Source organism: Anser brachyrhynchus (assembly GCF_964034855.1).
Source record: "Anser brachyrhynchus genome assembly, chromosome: 9".
Taxonomy (NCBI): Eukaryota; Metazoa; Chordata; class Aves; order Anseriformes; family Anatidae; genus Anser; species Anser brachyrhynchus.
Genome location: NC_137703.1, coordinates 18,941,049 through 18,963,015, shown reverse-complemented (window position 1 = coordinate 18,963,015; position 21,967 = coordinate 18,941,049). Strand labels below are relative to the sequence as shown.

General features: G+C 46.0%; 1 protein-coding gene and 1 long non-coding RNA gene across 3 annotated transcripts in view; one reads left to right on the top strand and one right to left on the bottom strand.

Moving 5' to 3' along the window:
• Positions 1–12,380: 12,380 nt before the first annotated feature.
• Positions 12,381–17,605, bottom strand: LOC308200064 (lysophosphatidic acid receptor 6-like). Of its 2 annotated transcripts, none has more exons than XM_080605155.1 (2): positions 16,309–17,605; positions 12,381–14,034 (listed from the first exon to the last, which is right to left on the bottom strand). In XM_080605155.1, the coding sequence occupies exons 1-2, from the start codon at positions 16,452–16,454 to the stop codon at positions 13,059–13,061; spliced, it is 1,122 nt and encodes a 373-aa protein (XP_080461281.1). In that variant the 5' UTR covers positions 16,455–17,605; the 3' UTR covers positions 12,381–13,058. The 2 variants fall into 2 exon arrangements, with proteins under 2 accessions (XP_080461281.1, XP_080461282.1); XM_080605156.1 differs by lacking the exon at positions 16,309–17,605 and adding an exon at positions 14,126–14,340.
• The window catches only part of LOC308200075, a 66,130-nt gene continuing 58,779 nt past the window's right edge, over positions 14,617–21,967 (top strand). Inside the window, exons 1-4 of the long non-coding RNA XR_013955206.1 lie at positions 14,617–14,878; positions 15,012–15,087; positions 16,230–16,265; positions 17,602–20,320. This is a non-coding gene — a long non-coding RNA (uncharacterized lncRNA). The remainder of the gene's footprint in view (positions 14,879–15,011; positions 15,088–16,229; positions 16,266–17,601; positions 20,321–21,967) is intronic.

The window sequence follows — 21,967 nt, the reverse complement described above, 5'->3', positions numbered from 1 at the left end:
CATTTATTTTGACCACGTGTAACTACAAGTTTACAGAATAACTGCCTCTAAACTATAATTTTGACCAGTCTCCCTGTCATGGAGCATGAGCAGCCCATCCTAACACCCTCGAGTGCATTCCTTGGAAGTGCGTTCAGGTACGGCTGGGGCAGTTAGCTGGGTCTGGGGGTGAAGTCCTGTGAAGCTTGCTTCAGTGTTTTTACCCAGCCCCCTCTCCTCAACATGAAGAGCTGATACATTATGTTGATGCCAAGCTAGAAAAAAACAAAAAGCCTGTTCTCATTCCTGTGCATACTTACGTACCTAAATTAGGATGTCAAAGTTGTTCCTGAACATTTTGCTGCTGTTCTGAATTCCAGCCAGGACATTATACAAGTAAGTGTTGTGGACGCTGTCACAGCTTCCCAGGAAAAAAGGATACGTAGGCATGTTTGGACAGCTGTATAATCTTGTCAAATGTAGCTTCCCAAACTAATGTCTCAGGTAACTGCCCATTTCTTGACCTTCTGGTAAGTACAATTTGTGATGGTGGCTTTCAAGTCCTGGTGAAGCCAATGAGGTGCTGTAGCTCTATCAGAGGGAATGTTTTCTGGGTTACATATACAGAAGGTGGAGTTCCAGCGGAGAGAGGCACTCACAAATATTGGCTGAATGTACTCAGATGAAAAGAAAAAGGAAAAGTCCATTATTTTCTATCTAGTATTCAGCCTTACTCCCAGGAGGGCCAAATGAAACTGGAAAGGGATCTGGAGCTTGAGGCGGTGTTTGGCCTATCCAACTTGTCATACTGAAACTGGAACCTTTGCTTCTAGAGGATAAGGGTATTTCTGGAGGGTGATTTTTGAGTGCTCAGTTTAGGAGTTCACTCATACTGTAGCCTTCTAAGTTAGACAATGTGAATGCCCCCATGTATCAGGTATTTTTATGACTGGTATCTTACAAAACAAGATTGACTTCGGGACAGGGCGATACTGCCTGTTGCCTTTCCTGTCAGCTGCGTAACAGCTCCATGTACACAGAACGCTGCTGTTTCTCTGCAAGAGGACTGGACCTGATCGCTCTGATGTGCAACGGGGTCTCTGACTTGTTGTGCCTGCAGCTAAGGAGGTAAGTGCTGAGCAGCCGTGTACCCCTGCCTGCTGGCTTGGGGCTGCTGCTTCCAGTGTCTCTGTTGGTATTCATGGAAAATCTTGTTTTAGGCCAGAGCCACCCCCCTCAGCAGCTCCAGGCGATTATTAACTGGCTTTCCCCATCCACATAAGTCTCCTTTTGTATAGCCCATCTTCCAAGAGAGGGCTATTCCAAGGGGTGCCGTGTGATGCCCACCACAGGGGATGGTCCCCAAGAAGTGTCTCTTGTTGAAACACCTGCAAACCAGAGTGCTGCAGTGCATCCCAGAGCCTCAGCTTCACAACTGGTCTGCACTGGGAGGAAATGGGAGGATGCTGCAGAGCTGATATAACATGCAAGGTAGCGCTGCAACTAGACTGATTATATATGCTTATACGCGTCTGTTGTAGGCAGGTCACGTCAAAGGACAGGCTGGAGCAGGGTATGTTCGTCAAGCAGGAAGAGCATGTGGTCTATGGACTCTGTAGTTGCCAACACTTTAACTCCTTCAGTCTTCCTGAAACCTTAAATGGGTGGGGATGAACAATCCAGAATCAGCTGTTCCCTTAAGATGGCTGAGAATATTTGCTCTGGGAATATTATCATTCATAGTGAATGTGGGATGTGCTTGTGCCAGCTCTAATTAACCATTCTTGCTAGCACAAAGATGTTCTCCAGTGGAAGCCAGGATGTTGTTCTATTCATTTGGATTAATTAATCTAAAAGGCCAACTATGTAATTTCATACTTGAGCTTTTAGATCTGTATTTGAGCTGAAATCATGTCATGCAATGATTGAAATACTCTCATAGTCTGACCAGGGAAGGAAGCTTCAAAACAGAGGACAACTGATCGGAGGATGTTGAAGAAAACCTCTCAAATTAGAATTCACTGTCTTCTAAAGAAATTTCCCTAGGATGTCACTCTGTTCTTCTATCCGTTATTCATGGAACGACTAATTTTTAGTCTTGCTGTTCTGCAGGTTTTGTTCACCTTTCTTTTAAGGAGGTAACAGCAAATAAAGGCTTTGGATCAGGCTTCAGCTGCTTCTTACTGTTTTCAGATGGTGGTATTGCGATTGCCCCTGCTAGAACAAAAGTCACTCCACATGGGCTATTCTCCCTTCTCCATAAATTGGCGTATGTTAAAACTTAGAGAAGCAGACATGAGTTGACTTGCTTTGACACTGCGGATGCCTTCTGGAAACACCCTTGTCTCACACATGGCTCTGTTTTGGGTTTTGAGTGCTGAAAGCAGCAGCTTCAGTCAGTAATTTGTATGGCTTGGCTGAGTCCAGTGTGGTCTCCGAATGGACTCATTCCTTTCTAGGTCAAATATCTCTCAGCAGTACAGTCGACTGCTGCGTTGTTGTTAGACATTCCACAGATAAACAGTGGAGGTCACTGCAGCGTGCTTCTGTGTAACGTGCCTGAGCCCAGGATCCATGAAGCACAGGGAGGCCCATGGAGCAAGTTCTGCCTCCCTCCCTGTTTTGGTCACTCTGATCTGTGTAGGTGAGGACATGTCTCGTGGCCGCCTCTCGCTTCCACCCCGGGTGTGCGCAGGGATGCGGGGTGTTGGGGGGGAAGCGCAGGTGAATTGCCTGGTGACAGCACTCTGATGGGCGTTTGGCAATATTTGGAAAGAGGGTGTTTAAAACCAATGCCCATCTGCTTCCCTGAGGAAAATGAGCACTACCGAAGCGCAGGCCCCTTTGAAACATGAGGCAGGTTTGCAGTAAGCGTTTCAGACTATCCCTCTCTGGGCTTTATAGCAGCTTTAAAAAAAAATTCAATTAAGATGTCACGAATATAAATGTTCTCTCTTCCTCCCCACCACAGTACTTTAGTGTTAGCCCATGAAATGGACCAGCAAATAGCAAACCAAACCACACTGCCTTTACAACAGCAGGTACCAAGTAACAAGTCTGCTGGCTGAGGTGTTGAGTGGGGAGAGGAAGGCACGTCGCTTCGGTAATGAGGTTTACAAAGGAAATGCACTTTGATTTCATTCAGTACTTTGGATGAAGTTGTTTAATTGCACTAAATGCACTAAAGGGTAAATATTTGGCATTAATCTCCTTGACAATTTGAACTCATTCAGCATGGAGCGTAGCTGTTTCTGCAATGCTGCCTCTCCCCAGAGCAGGACTTTGTGCTCGCCCATAGGAAATAACTGGGTCTTTAAATCTTCAGTTTGCTTTTTGCCCCCCAATTTTTCATTAGCCACAAGTGCTCAGCTATTTTTGCATAACTGGAAGAGCCAAGGAGCTGGGCTGAGGGCCGCAGAGCATCTGTACCACAACGTGTGGGGCCACTTGCATAAATCAGCATGTCATTAGCACCCCAAACAGCCCCGGCACCGGCAGGTTTCCTGGTCGCCCTGCAGCCCGGCCATGGCGGCCATGCTGCAGGAAGGCAGGGGCTGGAGCCACGCGCCAGCCTCCCTGCGCTCCGATCCTCCTCACTCGTGGTTTTGAATCTGCCTGTGTAAATGTGCTGGTGCTCACCCAGGCATGAAGTAAGTGGGGAAGTTAAAAACAAGTAATTTAGTGCCAAAGGCTGCCTCCTTTCCTCACAGAAACACAGCTTTGTTGGGTGTGTTTTGTCACGGGAGCTGCAAGTGTTTCTGTGCAAAATCCTCCCGTGAGGATCCTTTAGAAAGTTTTAAAATTAATGCTGTTTATTCGTTTGTTTTTTGACTGAAACTATTCTTGAATTTTGCACATAGCTTTGGGGAGAAAGAAGAGCTATTCTTTGCTGTCCATATTTAAAAGAAACCCCCAGTCCACCATGTTGAGGTGTGGTCTGCCCGTGGCCTGTCCCTTGTAAGGGACCTGGGACTCCCTGTGGAGGCAAGATCCCAAATTCTGTGTTGTATTTAGGAAAGTATTTCAGAATTGTTCTTTTCTGGGGAGAGGATGATATGGCATTGCTGGTTTTCATGGATTTTTGTTGTTGTTGTTTTGAACAAACTGGCTATGGCAGAGGGCAGCACGAGGAGGAAGGGCTGATGTTGCAGTGTGCTTTCAGGGGGAGTACAGCACCACGCAGAGTGACATTTCTTTGCCATTTGTCACTGCTTCGTCACTTGCCACTGCTTTGTCATTTTCAAAAATGTGGTTGAAGCAGCAGCTTGCCCCAGTCCGAGTGAAATGCTGTGTGGCAGTGGGTGCTGGGCGTGACTTGCTGTGCTCTGATGTCAGTGGTGTAATTTGCAGTTTGTAGGAAAAAAAAAAAAAAGCTGTCTTATGTCATCAGGGCTTAACATGGAAAAAACCTGCAAAGCCAGGAAGAGAAATACATAAAAAATGCATGATTTATTCAAAGCATTGTCACTGCATTTTGTCACTTGACATTTTCTCTCTGTGCCAGTTGAAGGGCAGGAGTTTTTCCCCACTGATTTACCAGTGCTTGCAGAAAGGCCGTGAATGCTCTCCTCCTCTGTGGTGGGCTGTACCAGCCTCTGCGCCAGGCTGCTCGTCAGCTGGCCCTGGTCAGCCCCTGCAGCCACCACGGGGTGCTGCCTCAGCCCTCCACGGTTTCCCTCAACCAGCACTCGCCTGCACTGGGGCGAGGGTGCTGCTGCCAAGTTCTCCCAAAGCAGCTTTTCAGAGCCGGGCACCTGCCAAGGAGAACTGCTGTTATTTACTACTGCTATACTTTTTACCTCATTTCTCTTTTCTTCTTTCTTCTATTCTTTTTAAAATTTCTTTCTCCTCTAACAGTTTGGTAGCAGATGTTGAAAATCGTCCTCATCTGAACATATGACTAGGAGTTTAGTGACAAAAAGAAAGAGCAAATCTGACACTTGCTTTGGTTGCGTCTACCGGCTCCCACCTAGGGCTGCAAAAGCAAATCCCAAAACACCCAGAGGTTTTGTTTACAGTTTAAAGAGCAGCTGATGTCTCTTGAAAAAACCTTCAGCCCAAAAGGGTTCTGCTGCTTTATCTCTAACTTTCCTTTATTTCTCCTTCATTGTTCTTCCTAACAAATGCTATTTGCATGAAAACAAGACCTTTTGTTTCTCAAGAGCTGATCCACATCTACTACTTATTCCTCATTTGGACATTGACCATTAGAGTCTACCCATGGAGTGCAACTGGGTATTCAGTCAGACCCTCACAGACTCTAATCCTCTGGGATACTGGTTGCATTTCCACGGCTACTGATCATGATATAGAAAAGGGGTATGAACTTCAGGTGGATTAAGTATGCAGCAGAAGTTGAGGGAACATGGTTGTAATGAGAGTGGGGTGCACTAATACAGAAAATATAAGTTTTATCAGTGAATTACCTGTCTAACAGAGATGTTGCCCCAGCATCTCTCCAAGAGGGCAAACGTAGCTGTTTAAGAACTAAAATTTGCCCGTGCTGTTTGCAGCCATGTTTGCAACCCTGCTTCTTCCCAGGAAGCTGTGAATTGTGGAGCCATGGATGCTGGATCTGCTGCCTGTTCGCTCCAGGAGGCTGCCCGCTGGAGAATGTTTGCCACGTTCTACAGGCTTGCAGTGCTTCTTCTTCATCTCATTGAAACTGGGAAACTTGCCTGTTGATACTTCGCTCTGACTTCATTAACAGTCAAAACGTTGCAAGACTTCTAGGTGCACTCAAGCTGATCTGCAAAGTTCTTCCATCCTCCCAGCTCCTTCAGGATGACCTTCAAGCCTTGCTGCTTTGACGTTTCTTTATTTATCTAAGAAAATAATTTGTACCGTGAACAGTTTTGCCAAAACTTTGGTAAGTGAATGTGACCTACATGGTTCTGTTTGTATCTGTGCTTAAAGGACATGTAAACACTAGGTATGAGCTGGACCATAGACCTAATGTGACTTGTAAGAATGTTGAAAATAAGGTTCTTGTGTGTATGCAGCTGAGTTCTGGAAAAACAACCACTTCATTTGATGCAAACAAAATACTTCTTGTTTAGCATGATTGTTTAGTATGGAGACTGGCTGCATTGTGCAAGTTGGACAAGCTGGTAGACTAAATGTCCAAATATTTACCCACAGGATCAGATTTTTGATAGTCAAAAAACAGGAGTGAGATTTGGGACAACTTTTAAAGATGGTTTTTAATAGGCATATGTGGGGATCCCAAGGCAAGTGACCCAGGCTGATTTAAGAGAGCAAAACCACATAATAGCATGAAATATAATAACAGTGTGAATGCTGTGATTATGTCCCGGAATGAAGTCTAGGATAAGATTCAGTGCTACTGCTTGATTTCTGCCATGTTGTTCCAAAACAACCTAACATTATTTCTGTCTCTCTATTTTTAGCTGCAAAAGTTGGGGGGGTATTAAACGTCTCACTGTTGTTGCTGAGTATAGAGCTAAATTTTGTCTTGCAGTTATTGCATGGAGTGGTTTATGAATGCAAATGGCATTCCAGCCCATTACATTACCTCAACCTACTCCTCTTAGCATGTTCTGTTTGTTTGTTGGTTTGAATCAAAAAGAATCACAAGGCAAAGTGTGTCAGACTGATTTAAATTGTACGACCTAGTTCCTGTCTTACGATTTTTGCATTATTTTCTGTCATTGATCTGGATGCTCTCACTGGTGAAATAAGAGACTGTCAGCAGCTTCCCTGCAGTCCTGGCTGGGGCAGACCCAACCCTTTCTAAGTGGCAGTGGTGGGGACAAGGGCACGGAGCAGCTGGGACGTATGTCGTAGGATGTGCATGCACGATGCACTCTGGCTGTTGCTCAAGGAGGGGAGACTGTTTAGATTCCCCAGTAGGTCTGTGCCTGCTGGGTAGCTGCAGGCAGGAGTGGCTGCAAGAGCCTGAGCTCAGAGTGAGAAAACATATTTCAGAGATCAGCCTTTCTTTTGTCTTCTCACTACTCATATAAAATGGTCCACATAAACATATTCATTATTAATAACAAGTTATTTCACTCTTCATGAAGGAAACCTATCTGCAGGGGTTTATAGCCTCTCTAAACTTGGTCTGTTGAAAGTCCTGTTCAATTATTTCTTCCCCTCTTCCAGCTGTGATGTTTTTGAGCCACTGCACTTCCTATTGTCACGAATAAAGTCGGACTTGTCTGCCATCTGCAACTTCTCGTGCTTTTCTAAGCTCCTCTTTAAACAACATAAAGCTATTTCAAATAGTGTCCTTCGTTGTCTTAGTTACTGTGGCTGGCCGAGTGGGACCAGGTTAGGTGCTACTCTCTGGGAGATGGCTTTACTTGTAGTCCCAAAGTTAACACTTAACAGGGAATGGTCAGATTTGCATTGATGCACTCTGAAGTGCAATCTAAAATGGATTTCCTGGGTTTGCAATGCTTAGTTTTGGATTAACAATCAACTGCCATGTTTATAGCTTTAAAATGCTGATATTTGCTCTCAGGTATAATCCCAGCTTAATGCCTTTTTTGTCTTGGAATAGAGAGAAGGATTAAAAGGAATTTGTAGCATATAGTAGATGAGATGTTTTATGTCCTTTGATGTCTGTTAATGGCACTGATTCAGCTTTTCGTCATGGGAAACATTTGTGATTCTTCATAGAGTTTTGAGTGTATTGATATCCCAGAGCAGTTGTTTTGTCACGTTAGAACATGTGTTAAATGTCATTCTTGTGGAGTGACAGTGTATAAAAATTGGAATAAGAGGAATAATTGAGATGCTTTGAAGGATCGACAGGGAAGTAGTAGGTGTGCTTTGCCTTCTGTAGTAGCTAAAAGGCACCTATTCATTGGAGTTTGTTGCCAGAGGTTTCTCAGCGAGCAAACTCAGTGGAGGGAAAAGTCTTTGCTGTTCTAGAGAATTCAGTGCCTCTAAATTCTGGAGTTGAAGAAAGAGACATGTAAAAGGGAAGGAAGGATTAAGACACTGAGAAGACACCAAGCTGAGTGGTGCAGTCAATACAGCAGAAGGAAGGGATGCCACGCAATCCCTTCCTGGACAAGCTTGAGAAGTGGACCCACGTGAACCTAATGAGGTTCAACAAGTATAAATGCAGGGTGCTGCACCTGGGCCGGGGCAATCTCAGCCATGAGGACTGAGAGCTTCCCCCAGAGAGCTGGGGCTGTTCAGCCTGGAGAAGAGAAGGTTCTGGGGTGACCTCATTGCAGCTTTTGAATACTTAAAGGGGGCTTATAAAAAAGATGGAGAGCAACTTTGCTTGGGCAGGTAATGACAGGACAAGGGGGGATGGGTTTAAACTAAAAGAGGGGAGTTTTAGATGAGATGTTAGGAGGAAAATCTTCACTCAGAGGGTGGTGAGGCACTGGAACAGGTTGCCCAGAGAAGCTGTGGATGCCCCATCCCAGGAGGTGTTCAGGGCCAGGTAAGATGAGGCCCTGAGGATCCTGGTCTAGTGGGTGGCATCCCTGCCACTGGCAGGGGGGTTGGAACAGGGCGATCTTTGGGGTCCCTTCCAACTTAGGCAATTCTATGATCCTGTGATAAGACAGGGCTGAGTAAGGCAGGCTGCTGCACTCAGTTGCATTGTCGTTTGCACACTGGCCAGTTGCAAATCCAGGAGCAAGCTGCAGGGATCACGTTTGAGAGGCAGAGCATCCTCCCACTGAAACCAGGCACGGCCAGGCTTCTGTGTGTCTCTGTCTCCATCATGGCTAAGTCGGCAATAGGAGTGCTCCTGTCACTGTGTCATGGCACTTAGGACATTACTGTGTCTTCATGGGACTTCTATCTCATGGCATCACTACCACCAGTGAATGCGGTTGATGTAGACAGCGCACACACAGCTTTGCTGTGTAGGGAAGTAACTGTGGAGTGAGGTGGGGCGTGATTTCTGCCTGTGCTCTTTTGTGCTATTTTGTTTTCAAAGCAAAATTAGCTATTTCACACTTTTCGTTTGAGAGAGGGTTTTCTCAGGTGCCTTCTCCCTAGCATCTACTGTGCTGTATGTACATCTTTTTTCATGGTGATTTCTTTCTGCTGAGAAATCAGAGGACAATTTTGACCCACCTCATTGCCAACAGAAATGTTAAAACCTCTTTGAGAGGAGTGTATGCATGCAAAACTTTCTGACCACAGATGTGTCATTGCTCATGGCAAATATTTTGTTCCTTTCACTGTATGTGGGTAAATCACAAAAAGCAGTAGTGAAATCTGTAGGGCATACTGCATGCCTGGAATCTGGGCTGGTCCTTTCTTTTTGGGAGATAAAATCTTTGGCTGGGATTTTCTTGCTTACGTGCAAATATTGGTGTTTTTCTAATAAATCTTTTTCTTTCCTAACCAAAACAAATACTTTCTGAGCCTGAAGCACAAGCTAATAGCTGTATTATAAGGAAAGTTTAGAAGGCAGAGGACAGATGCCCAGGGCTGGTAGACACCTAAGTTAAAGCCTGACTTCCTTCCCAGGTGAGTAAGGCTGCAGGAGATAGGACATTTTGCTCATTTAAGTATGAAATATCAAATCTGCTGAAACACAGTGTCCAGTCTCTTAGTGAGACATGCAAATGAGTGAGTAAGAAAGTTACTCGTGCATAAACCATATGAATGTCTGCAAGACAGGTGTCCCAGCAAGAAATCTGGAAGCCTCAAACTGTGTTTTGTGAAAGGCCTCTCGAAACAACTGGCCTGCAAAATTATATGTAAGCAGGAATTGTACTGACCTCTGTAGGTACATCTGGGTGATAATATTAGGAAAGGGAAGCACTTATTTCAATTAAGACAAATACTGAAATAGGAGAAGACAGGTGGGAGCTGTCAGCTCCATGTCCGGGTGGACGAGGCGTGAGGCGGCCCGCCGGGCGGGGTGGGCCCTGAATGCACCGAGTGCCCAGGCGTGCTGCGGGTGGGCGCTGAGACCTGCTGCCTTGCCACAGCAGGTTTCGTCCCAGCTTACCAGGTGCTTCCTTCCAGCTTGAATTCCAGGGATTTGGGCAAAGTCCCTCCGCAGAGCAGCTTCACCTGCCCATCCCGTGACCCGCTATGCTTTCAGTGCTGGTTTAAGCCCTTCCCCTTTCACTGTCCGAACGCAGAATGAAGTGCAAGTGGGGATAAAAAACGCTGTGCAACAGGACTCCCTCCCCCACTCTCATTCTTTCTAAATAAACTGACTTGATTTTTGGCGAAGAACTGTATATGTTAGGAATAAATCCTCAGTTCTTAGGGTTGAATCAATTCCAAACAAATCCTGGATTTTGCACTCTTGTTCCCTCAGATAAATCATTAGCAGTATTCTGGAAAGCCTGTGATTGCTTTAAATTGCAGGTTTTCAGATTTTTTTCCTTTTATTTCTTAGCACTGTATGTCTTCAATATTCTGCTGGTGCAGATGGAAGTCTCTGCAGATTTCTCACCAGATACCCAGTGTCATGATTTGGATATAAAGCTCTACCAATGAATAAGCTGTTACAGCTACCTACCATAGCAAAGGGAAAGGATCAGAGCATACCTGATTTGAGTTGGAAAGGGATTGTTCAGAGGCCTGGAAGATCCAGTTGAGACCTTTAGAATGGAAAATGTTGCCTTTGCAGAATTATAATTTTCCCCCAGAAATCTAGAATGGAAGTCGTTACCTTGCCCTGGTAGTCACTGCTTCCGCAGAGCTGGTAGGGGCACTGTGAGTCATGTGCAGAGGCAGGGAACTCAGGCAGTGGCTGGCTCTGTACTGTCTGTGGGGAGACAACAGCTCTTCCATTCCTCTTTATTTCAGGGGGAAAAAAATCAATACAGAAACCAATAGGATGGGGCTTGGGAGAAGAAGAAATGCCACAAGCACTTTTAACTTGTCCATGCACTTTCAACTATTCTTAATTTGTTCAAAATCTCTTCCGTGCCAAAATCTCTTTCTGGCCAGGAAGCCAAAAATTTCTAAATTCAATATTAATCTGTGTTGTCCACCAGCACTTTAAGTGAAATTACCATTAAAGTTACTTTGTGATCTGTGGGACCAAGAACAACAAATGAATAGGGGCAGGCATAGCAGGAAATGGGGGAAAAAAAAAAGCTGATCAACAGAGGAAGCATAAAACTACAGGTCAGTTTTTAGTCTCATTTACAGCAGTGTAAGCCCAAAGTAATGTCAGTAAAACTAATAGAGCTGCCTCAGGCTATAGAAATGCAATTGAAATTGTTTTCCTCATATACTTTGGCATTTTCTACCTTGTGAGGTGCTGAAAAAATCTCTGTTCTTGTGTTCAGTCATTATCAGTTAAATTGGAGGACCTCTTGGCATAGCCCACTGATTTTCTTCTATTTCTGAACACTATTTTCTTCTATTATTCGCTTACTCTTCTTCTAAAAGGAGTCTGAAATTTCAGTAGTAAAACCTTTTTGTCCATTGAAGTGCAGTTTGTTAAGGGGTAAGTTATGAACACGAAGGTGATGAGGATTCAGTATCTGCTAGCAGGGCAGCTAGCCAGAGTTTCTGAATTTACTGGGGTAGTCAAGGGAAGTGGAAAGTATTATAGAGAGAGACTTGCTGCAGTATCCTGGTTGGTTTTATTTTCATGCACTTGGACGTAACGAGGACATGTACCCTCAGAAGCATGACTTGCATGCTGAACATCAAAAAGATGCTCACGCTTATGTCTATGTCAGATTCATGTTTCTCTGCTCAGCAACTGGATTTCTTTGGTGCGGTCTCACACATAGATGCATCAGCTTCAGAATATTTCACTTCTACACACTGGGGTCTCCCCATACAAAGGTGGCAGCTCAGGAAAGAAATCAACACACGGTTTGTGCATAGTCCTTCTCACAAGCGTACAGAGAAAAGACAGCTCTAAGGCTGGGATTTATAGCCCTGCCTAGAAGATATATTGCAAGGATCCAGCACAATGTGAGTATGAAAACTAATTGCTTTGGTTGTCATCATCCTCATCCCTTGGGAAGGGGGCTGTTGGCTCCCGGAGTAGCACTAGGGGCAGCAGTAGTAGCTGCCTCTCTCAGGCTGGGAGCACGTTGTCATTTGGTTTATCTGGATGCCTGTGAGCACTGATAAGAGGTAACTGACTGATGTGTGAGGCAACTGTCAGTGGATTATTTTTTATTGCCTTATTTGATTGGGAAGTGGTAGTGCTTAGCTTCCTCTGAGGTCTGAAAGGTTGCTTTCCCCTGGGGTGCAATGGTGCAGGCTGCTGCTCTGGGGATCAGAGCTACTCTTATCTTACTCCCCAGCAAAGTGGGGGTTGTTTCTTCAGATTCATGTGTTTGCTGCTACGCTGGGCTCAGGCTTTTTATTGCGTGCTCTTGTTTGGTTTGGCTCTGTTCATGAAACTAGTTTTGTAGCCAAGCAGGAAGGAACAAATATGTGAAAAGTCTGCAAGGAGAGGAGCTGGTGAGGAAATCTGGAACTGGGATAGTCTCTAAATCTGGGCTACCTGGGACTTGGGGTCATTGCAATATCAGTCAGAAGTGCAAAGTGGTGGAGGCAGGGTTTGTATAAAAAGGACTGCACTTTGCGCAGCGAGTCAGCCATTGGAAGAACAGCACGGAGGTCTTGCTGTGCCCATGTTAACCTAAAGCTGCCTTTGGATTTAGAGTTACGATCACATTTTTTAAATAACATGCAAATCTAAAACTGGCATGCGTATGTGTGTGTGAATGTAAGCATATGTCATCGGGGCAGGAGAGGCAACAGAATTTAGTTGGCAGCCTTTTGCCATAAACTCCATCTCTCTGTTTTTTTGCAACCCAAGTCTGTAGTTACTGAAGGCTTGTGGGGATTGCAGGTGTGGTGTGGACAGGGAGGGTGAAAAATGCCACCATGTACAAGACAACACTTCCCTCCCCCCCCCCCCCCCCCCCCCCCAAATAAAGAGGAATCAAATCCAAAGTGATATGCGTAACCATTTATGGGAAAAAAATCCATTTCTGTTTTCCAGAAATGCCAACATAAAACATTGTGGATGGGAAGGAAATAAGTTAGGAGCAGCCTCCTGGGAATGGAGTTCATTCTGTCTTTTTTTTTGTGTGTGTGAAATATTTTCAGATTTGAATATTTAAATAATTTAGATAAGTAGTTCAGGATCCTGTTGTTTTCGTGAAAGCATCTCCAAATGTAGCATGTGGATCAAGCTTTTTTCTGGCTGTTCTTTCACTCTTTTGTAATGGGCTTTCCAAGGACTCCTTTAAAACAAAATAATAACAGACCCCATCCAGACAGCAGTTCAAGTTTGCCCAGCAAAGGGTGATTTGAAGGATGTCTCGTAGCTTTGGCTGAGAAGCCATGTGCATGATGCCATTTTTCACCAAAAAGTACAGGAAGAATGTCACATGGTAAGGTGTGAAACAGACCAAAAACGTGATGAAGTTTGCCACTACTATCTTCTCTGCTCTGGTGGCATACGTCTGGGGGTTGTCTGGTTTCCTGCGCTTTCTCAGACATCTGACGATCTGAACGGTGCAGAAGGCCATGGCTGTCATGCTGCCAAAGAAGGTGGTCTCCAGGGCGCTGAACAGGGCTGTGTTTTCCCATGTGCTTTTGGAGAAGTTATGGAAGCAGGATGAGATGTTGTGGCCCTCGTCATGCAATTGGAAAGTAGAGACAGTTCCAGCTGAGACCCCCAGGCAGATGACAGCACAGACCACAGCAGCTTTCTTGGTGGATCGCAGGGTGGGAGCCGTGAAAGGGTGCCCGATAGCAATGTAGCGATCTATGCAGATGCAGAGGGAGATGAGGATGCTGCCATACATGTTTACAAAGTAAAGACTCTCCAAGATGGAGCAAAACACAGACCCCAATTCCCACGTGTTTGGATGGTGATAGGAAATTATTTTAAATGGAAGAGTGAACAGCAGCAAAGTATCCAGGAAGATGAGGGCTATCATGTAGACTGTAGATTCTGACAGCTTTTTAGCCTTAAAAAACAGGAACGACAATGCCATCACATTGAACAGCAATCCCAGGGTAAACGTGGGAGTGTACATGATCAGCTGGAACAGTTCTACTTCGGGGCTGATGTTGTTGGTACTGTTGTGATTCATATCTCCAGGCATACTGCAAGAAAAGAAAATCACCATAAGGAAGAACGAAGATCACATTTAAGACCTGGTACAAAGGCCAATGAGGTCTGTAGGTGTCCACAGACCTGGAGATGCTTTTTCATCTCGGGCTTGTGCGTGCTGAATTGCAGCTCCCAGTAACATGGAGTTACTGTGCCCAAGGGATCTTAGAGCAAGGTTGCACCTCAAGGAGGAGCAAGGCTTTCTGGGGTCCAAGCCCTGCTTGCACTACTACCCACTACCCTGAACTAGGCTAGGCAGAGTATGGAGGTGTCTGCACCATCCCCATGGAATGGTGTGATCCCTGTGCAAACACTGGGCACCAGCCCCTCCTTTCAGGATTACATGAACTAAAGAAATGGAGGCAATTAGCCACATCAGGTTTCTGGGATCAAGCTATCACAAGAGACCTTGGGGAGCCAAGAGCACAAGGGTTCCTCGTATTTATTAATGTGAAGAACTCAAACAGTTATAGTCTTCAGAAGAAAAACGAGACTTAAGAACCCAAGCATTTGTTTAAATCAGCCAGACTTACCACAGCTGATAAACTGCTGTCTGCTGAAATAGAGGTGGCAGCAAAAGTGCAGAGATTTCCCCTCCTCCACAAAGTGGGGACTAAAAATGTTGAGGCAGACACAGCTGAGCAGGGGTCACGAAGTAATTCTCTCTTTTAGAGGAAGGGTGCTGGTTTGACCCTGCCCTCAGACTCTCCTGATAAGGACCAGGAAGGCTCTCATTGGTTTCTGCAGTCCTGGTCTCTGCTAGAATCACTTACAAATGCAAATACAAGGGAATACCTGGTTCTTTGTTAGCCATTTCTTTCACAGCAAATGTAACCTGTAAATAAATCCTTTTAAAGATCTTTCTGCTAGTGCTCAGAAATCACCTTCATCTGGTGCTCCGTAGCTGTTATTACTTTGACATGGTGCCTTTCCTACAGGAGTTACTGATCTTGATGTTGTTTTATTTCAGGTTGGGAAACCTGTCATCAGTTGTGCAGTAAAAGCTCCTGTTCTGCAGATCAAGTCACTTCCTTGATATTTCAGAGGTAAGCTCCCCTGTGCTCTGCTTTAAGAGAAAGATCAGCATAAAGAAAATGCAATTCTTGGATAAAAACTAGCAATTAGAAAGCAAGGGAAGGTTGGCAGTTTGCTCCTTGAGGACACACAGATGCCAAGTTATATGATTCTGTAAGTTTGCTAGTTTATGCTACAGAAATGAGAAAGCCAGTCCCAGAAACCCAGCCTGATGAGGAGAACAGGCTGCTGGCGGGGCTGCGGGTGCAGCAAAGCACACCTCTGCTGGGGTCAGGCGCAGGGGTCCGCAGGCTGTGTGTTGCTGCAGCAGGCGCAGGGTTTGTTCAGGCTGCCTGCCCAGGTGTGCAGCCCCACCTGGCAGTGCTGCGGGCTGTGTAAAGCACTTCGTGGCCTCCTTTGTGGCGGAGCACCACTGCCCGTAAAGCATGGGGGGACGTGGCTCAGAGGGGCAGCAGCCCCGTCAGTAGCGCCTGCTCTGCCGCCGTCTGCGAGGGACTGAGGGAAGTTTGAGGGGAAATGAAGAAAATCCCTTGCCCAAATAAAAAAGGACAGGAAAGCCTGCGCTTGGGGGAATCTGGGTGGCTGGAAGGGAGAAGCATCCCCGGTGATGTTCAGTGCCTGGGAGTTCAGCCCTCCTGCAGCCTTGAGGCTTGGGGTTTTGTTGGGAGCTGTGTTGGGTCACTGAGCCTTCAGATTCAGGTGGGGTTATGCTGGCAGCCTGTGCTGCACTGTGCGGAAGGGTGGCCTGGGCTCGCCGACACAGTGTGCTGCTCTCCCTGTGGAGATCCCACCCCTCATGTGAAGGCCTTTTAATGCTGGGAGGGGGGGAACCCACTACTGAGAGCCGAAGGGATGAAAAGTTAATTAAGGAATTCCTGAAAAGTTGTAAATATCAACAAAGGCCCTTACTTCATTGCCCCTGTAGGAGATCACATTAGTCCTTTTTTTCCTTCATTCCTTTCATTTCAGCTTCTTACCAAGGTTTTTACTTGAGAAAAAATTAGTTACGATAAAAAGGCATTTCATAGCCTGTCATGTTGGTTTCTAAACAAAAGAAGGAAATGTCAAAGGGTAGCTATGTTCATTCTTAAAAAAAAAAAAAGCTAATATGCTATAAGAAAACCAAATTATGTAAAATATATTTTGTTTTCAGATCTTGTAGCAAGAAGAAGAAAAGAAAGCTTCTAAGGTAAGGTTTCCCTACAATGAAATATTATCTCTGGTCATCTTACCTTTGGGCTTTCTCTAGCACTGTAGCGCTGTTCCTGGACTTTTTCCTCCTTCTTGGCTTGTAGTATTCTTGAGTCTCGTGTTTTCTTTGAAGGCTGCAGAGTGAGCTGCATGCAAAGTGACAGTCAGTGCTGATGTTAGAAGGCATGAAGAGCTGCTGCTTTTCCTGTCATCGCACTTCCATTACAGCAATGGTTTCCCCACGCTGGCTGCACATACGCGCTATGTACGTAGTGTGTTACACGCAGCTCATTTAAGGATGTAAACAGATTGCTTTGCGGGGCTCGCGTCTCTCTGAGTCACCCATTCAGAACAGTTTCTGGTAACAGAGAAAGGAATTCTGGCCCTGCAGATCTTTGTGATTTTTTTTTTCTACAAACAGGATTTTAGGGGTTGTATGTAACATCTGTGAGTAGAGTGTTAGCTGTTGAAACGTTTGTGCTTTAAGCTGAACCCTGAGCTATTGCTGTCAATTTCTCTTACTTTTCACGATACTGGAACGGAAAAAGAGATTCTCTATTTTCAGTGGTGATTTGATATGTTCATTTTCAATTGGTGTCTAAGAAGAAGAAAAAAAAAAAACAGTTACTCTTAAATCTGTTTATACTACTAGCAGGGAATGTACCTACGGAGAGTGTCAGGTGCTGCTTTTGTTCAGGGGCAACAGGAAAAAGATTTTTTTTGCCCGTTGCATGCATTTTTGCAATCTTCTTACCGAAGATGGAAAGAAGGGCTAAGGAAGTGATTTTGCTTGATCTTCTGCCTATCCCTTAAATATCAAAACCAAGGATAGTCTTGGCTGAATAAAAACTGTGCATCTGTTGGGGAAGAGGGGAAAAAAATAGTACCTTGGGGTTTCTGTGTGGTATTTTAGTTGATGTGACTCAAGGTTAAAAAAAAAAAGGGGGAGGGCGGCGGCGGTGGTGAAAAATAACTCATCTTGTCCTCAACTAGGTTTCACTTCTATTAATCCCATTGTGGTCTTGTAACACTGCATTTTGGATATTTAAAAATAATCCACAGGCATACACCACTACCGTGAGGAGGCATCAGGGGCCTGAGGCAGGCTTGCTGTGAGCATGGGACGGGAGCCTGGCCATCACAGACCAGTTTGTGCTCCTGCCCCTGTCCTGTGTTCGCAAATGCCAGTTCTTACGGCCACCGGTGCTTATAGAGTGTGTTCTTTTCCCCCGTTGCATGCATTTCCCCTCATGTACTTGAGGTTTTCTGTTCTCTCTCATATTCCCTTTGATATGTATGTTCTCATGCTACCTAAGTGCTGCTTGCCTCTCCAGAGACTGCCCAGAAGCACATATGCTTGGCCAAAAGCCTTGTGTGGCTGCATGTCTGGAGAAAGATGCTTTGGAAAGGGGAGGATGAGGAAGCAGCAACGCCACAGTCGTTCTTGGCACACCACAATCCAGCCAGTACCAAGGGCCAGGATTTTTTTTTTTCTTTTTTCTTTTTTACCTCCTTTCTTCTCTCCAGCGAACATCCTGGGAAGCTTTCTAGGGAGGATTCTGAGAAAGAATGGCCAGGACAGCATGCGGGTGGTACCAATGCACATGGATGAGGTATGAAGGCTCCTCTCCATTTTCTCCCTTCAAAACTGAGAGTGGAAAAAAGTTATGCTGAGGGTTGGTGGCAAGGGGGAAATGAAATAGTGTGAGTAATGTACAGAAAGGTTGGGGTAGTCCATGAAGGACTCTCAGGCTGTTGATGAAAAACATAACTTGTGATGCGGGGCTGAGGAAGCTGTGGGCCGGCAAGGTACCTTCCATTTCTCACCATAGGCCCTCCTCTGTGCTCATGGGCTGTGACTCTTCAGTAGGACCTCAAGACCAAGTGTGCCAACTCCCTTCTTGCAGACTGGTTTGCTGCATGGTGGGGAGAAGAGGGCTGCAGCCTGCAAGCTCTGTTCTTGGCACCTCTTTGCATGTCACTGATGACACCACCAGTGAGCAAAGCACCACCTGATGCTGAATGTGCCATCTTGTTCCTTTTTCCTGAAGAAGGAGTCGTTTCACACGTGTTTTTGACTTGCCTTGATGACTTTGCCATATCTCCACGGATTCCGCTCATACCTCTCCCCTTCAGGCCGTGCAGGTGGCCCTGGTGAAGCCCTGCTGGTTCCCTGCGCTCGCCCTTGGGGCCAGCTTTCCCCTTGCAGTGCCGAGCTATGCCAGCCATCCCGAGGTGCTGCTGGCCAGCTGCTGGCCTCAGGCACCGGACTGCACCACAGGCAGCACGGCCGTGGTCGTGGGTCTTCAGCCGGTGGTCCTGGCTCTCAGGGAGGATGTCAGTATGGCGCTGGAGCTGCTGAGATGCTTCCAGTCCGGGAGCCAAATCAGTAACAGTTGCACAACACAGGATTGTGCAGTGGAGACATGGTGTTTTTCTGTTAATTCAAATCAGAGTCTAATCAGTGAGAAAAATAATTGTTCTGCTTGAGAAGAGAGAGGATCCACTGCTGTGGTCCCCTTGCTTTCCTCCTTGATTTCCCTCAGATGCCCTTCAACATCTTTTCCAATTTTCAGTTTCTTTCACCTCCCCCTGTCCTCCCATGTCCCCAGGCCCCTGGATTTTCTGTTCTTTGGAAGGGCTGTGCTGGGGAGGCAGCTTCAGGAGCCAGCCAGGAAGGAACAGCAGCAGGCTGGTAGACAGAGGCCACAAGAGAGCAATGTGCAGAGCCTTAGGATGGTCCCGTGGAAGCTTTTACTGCAAGAGAGTGTGTGGCTAGGATTGCCACGAGGGGCTGAGAGCATGCCTGACCTCCTTGGTCCTGCCATGAGGCCTTGTTGGGTGGCACCCAGGAACAGCAACCTCTCCCTCCATCCCCCCTGGGACCAGGAGGCTTTTGGAATTTGTTCCTACCCGTCCTGAGACACGGCCCCACATCCTGACCTCGGGCCACAGCATCCCCCCGGGAGTGCCTGAAACCTCCGGCGGAGCCAGGGCCCGAAGTACACCGTTCCCTACAAGCAGGCTGTGCAGAGCCATTTGTTATTGAGTTGCTCCCTCTCGTGGTTGCAGTGGAAATTAGAAACGTGGCTTCAGTCCTGCGCTGTCTCAGCCTCCGTGTTTGATCACAAGGAGGAACGGTTTATCCCATAGCTCAGGCAGCTTATCTCACAACTACCCCCACCAGCCAAGCACTGGGCTCTCCTCATTCACCAACCTTTGTGTTTGCTCCACTGCCCACACTGTGCATGGCCCAGGAGTGAAGAGCACGGGGAGAGCCAAATGCTTGGCCCTTGGTGGTGAGCAGAGAGGGCAGGAGCACAAAAACAGATGAAATGGAGGTTTCTTGTGGAAGAGGTGACCCTAAGCGTTGCCCACCGGTGGCTGGTGAGGGCAGAAAGCTGCTGTGCTCGCAGAGGTCTGCCCCAGGTGCTGGCCTCCTCGCCAGCCTACGGAGGAACCTGCAAACTGGCTGTGCAGCAGGACCACGGGTGTCTCGATGAGAAGGGTCCTTCGATGGTGGAGGAGCCAAACCTGCTGCCTGGGAGAGCAGCTGAGCTGATCTCTCTCTTTGAGCTCTGGCATGTTTAGTGGTGAGGTGATCTAGTATTTGTTGGGATGGATGGCTCGATTTCAGCAGAGATATCAGCTGGGAATGCTCCCGTGGGACTCCCGAGGACATGTCAGCAGGGAGGGGTGTTTTCTTCCTCAGTGCTCTGAGACTGGTGAAGCTTGAAACCAGTGGAATCTGAATAAACTGAAAGGAAAACAAACATTTTTCCTCGGTCTTCTACGTTCTGATGAAACGCCCAGGCAGCTCAGGAGTTCCGCTACATGCTTGTTCTGCCAGCTCTGCGGCCGCAGCACCAGCTGGTGCCAGCGTGGCGGAGGTCTGCCTGTCCTGATGCTGCTTTTGCACCTTTGGGTGCTCTCCTGCTCGGCAGAGCAGGCGCCCAGGCAGCGCTGGCACACCCCAGCTGAGGGCCCCGCTCACCACAGCACGGACTACGCCTCTTTCCAGCCTAATGACTGAGTCATTTTGGCACTTCAAAGGTAATTTGCTATTTTTTTTCCTGCTCAAACCATTAGCTACATTTGTCTTCAAGTCATATTTACCTTTGAAACTCCTGAAACAGCACTTTCTTTCGTAACTCAACTATTTCCCAGCACATGATACAAACCTCCAGCTCGTAAAACTCCTGCCCCTGGCCTGACAAAGGCAAGTGCTTCAGCTGTAATTTTGCAAGGTGGGAAAAAGTCTGTTACTGAAGATGATCAAGATTTCATTTTGTTTTTTCAGAGAGCCAAAGTGCACATACCGCTCTAGGAAGGTAGCTGCATAATGAGCATCCTTTCCAAAAGGTGCCTGTACACATTTTGAGCCAGCTGAGCTGCTCGTATTAGCAAGGGACTGCGTCCCACCAGTGTACAGCCTGTGGGGACCAGGAGAGTCTCAGTCAGCCCCCACGTGACGTTTGTTCTCAATGGGAAAGGTCACTTTTCCACGCCTCATTTCTGGGGCCTGTGAAATAACACAGCGTGTGTGTGTGTGGAGTGTGAGAAATTGTTACTGCAGCCTGAAGGTCACTGAAAGTCATTGTGAGAAAATAGTTAACTGAGCAAGAACCTAAGAGTCATTTTAGGCAAGAGAAAAAATGCTTCTGGTAGGGCGTCCTGTCTTTGGCTGAAGCCAGCAGCAGTGGATATTTAGGGGAAGAACATAAGAAACTGGGATCCTACAGCTGACAGCACTTCCAGCAGTAAGCAGCTTAAAAAATAAGGAAAGGGTGGTCATAAAGGCTCCCTCAGTTAGGTTCTTCTAGTGACTTTCTTCTTCCCATTTCCCATAGTGTTTTTCTGCTGAGGTCTTTTAGATCCATGCTGTGCATTTAACCTCTGTATATTTAGCAGACAAAGCTAGCATTTTAATGTTGAAAAAATACATATAGTTTCTTCAGTATTTTAGGAAACCAGTTAGATGACTATGAATTGTATTACCTAACAACACGAGCAATTCTTAAAAACAAACAAAAAGCAGCCTATGATACTACCACTTAATTTTTCCAGCATTTAGTAGAGGTAGTTTGTATGTTAGAACTGACAGAAAAAGTAGGTAGGTTGCCAGCTGAATTGTGGTTTCTGGTCTTCCTAGGGTGGCAGAAACTGCAGGACAGCAAGTCTCCAAGTGAATTCTGTTGGATAACTAACATGAGAAGATGAATTAGAGATGCAGTTACAGCAGTCAGAATTTGGCAACAGCACTTTTCCCTGAATTTATGTTGAAAACATAATCCCCAAGGAAAATATTTTTACAACAAAATGATACAGTTTCCAAAAGACTTATTTGAAAAAAAAAAAAACTGTTTCATTGGGTTTTGTTCTTTTTTTTTTAAAAAAAAATCATTTTACTTTTCTGTGTCCTGCTTTATTATTTCATTATCCAAGCTGTGTGTGCTGCTATTGTGCTAAATGTCAAGTTGTGGCATACTACGAACTTAACAGGCCAGCAGCAAGGCACACGTTTATTCTATCTTGACGTACGCGTTGGATTTAACTTCTTTGCTATCACTGGAGTTACAGTACACAGAGGATCTGGCTGTTAATAAAATTCACTGTCTTCTAGTCTGGACCTGTCAGTTTAGTGCTTTGCTAACCTTATAACCTGTTGATCAAACGTTACCTCTGCCAAGCGCTGTGCTG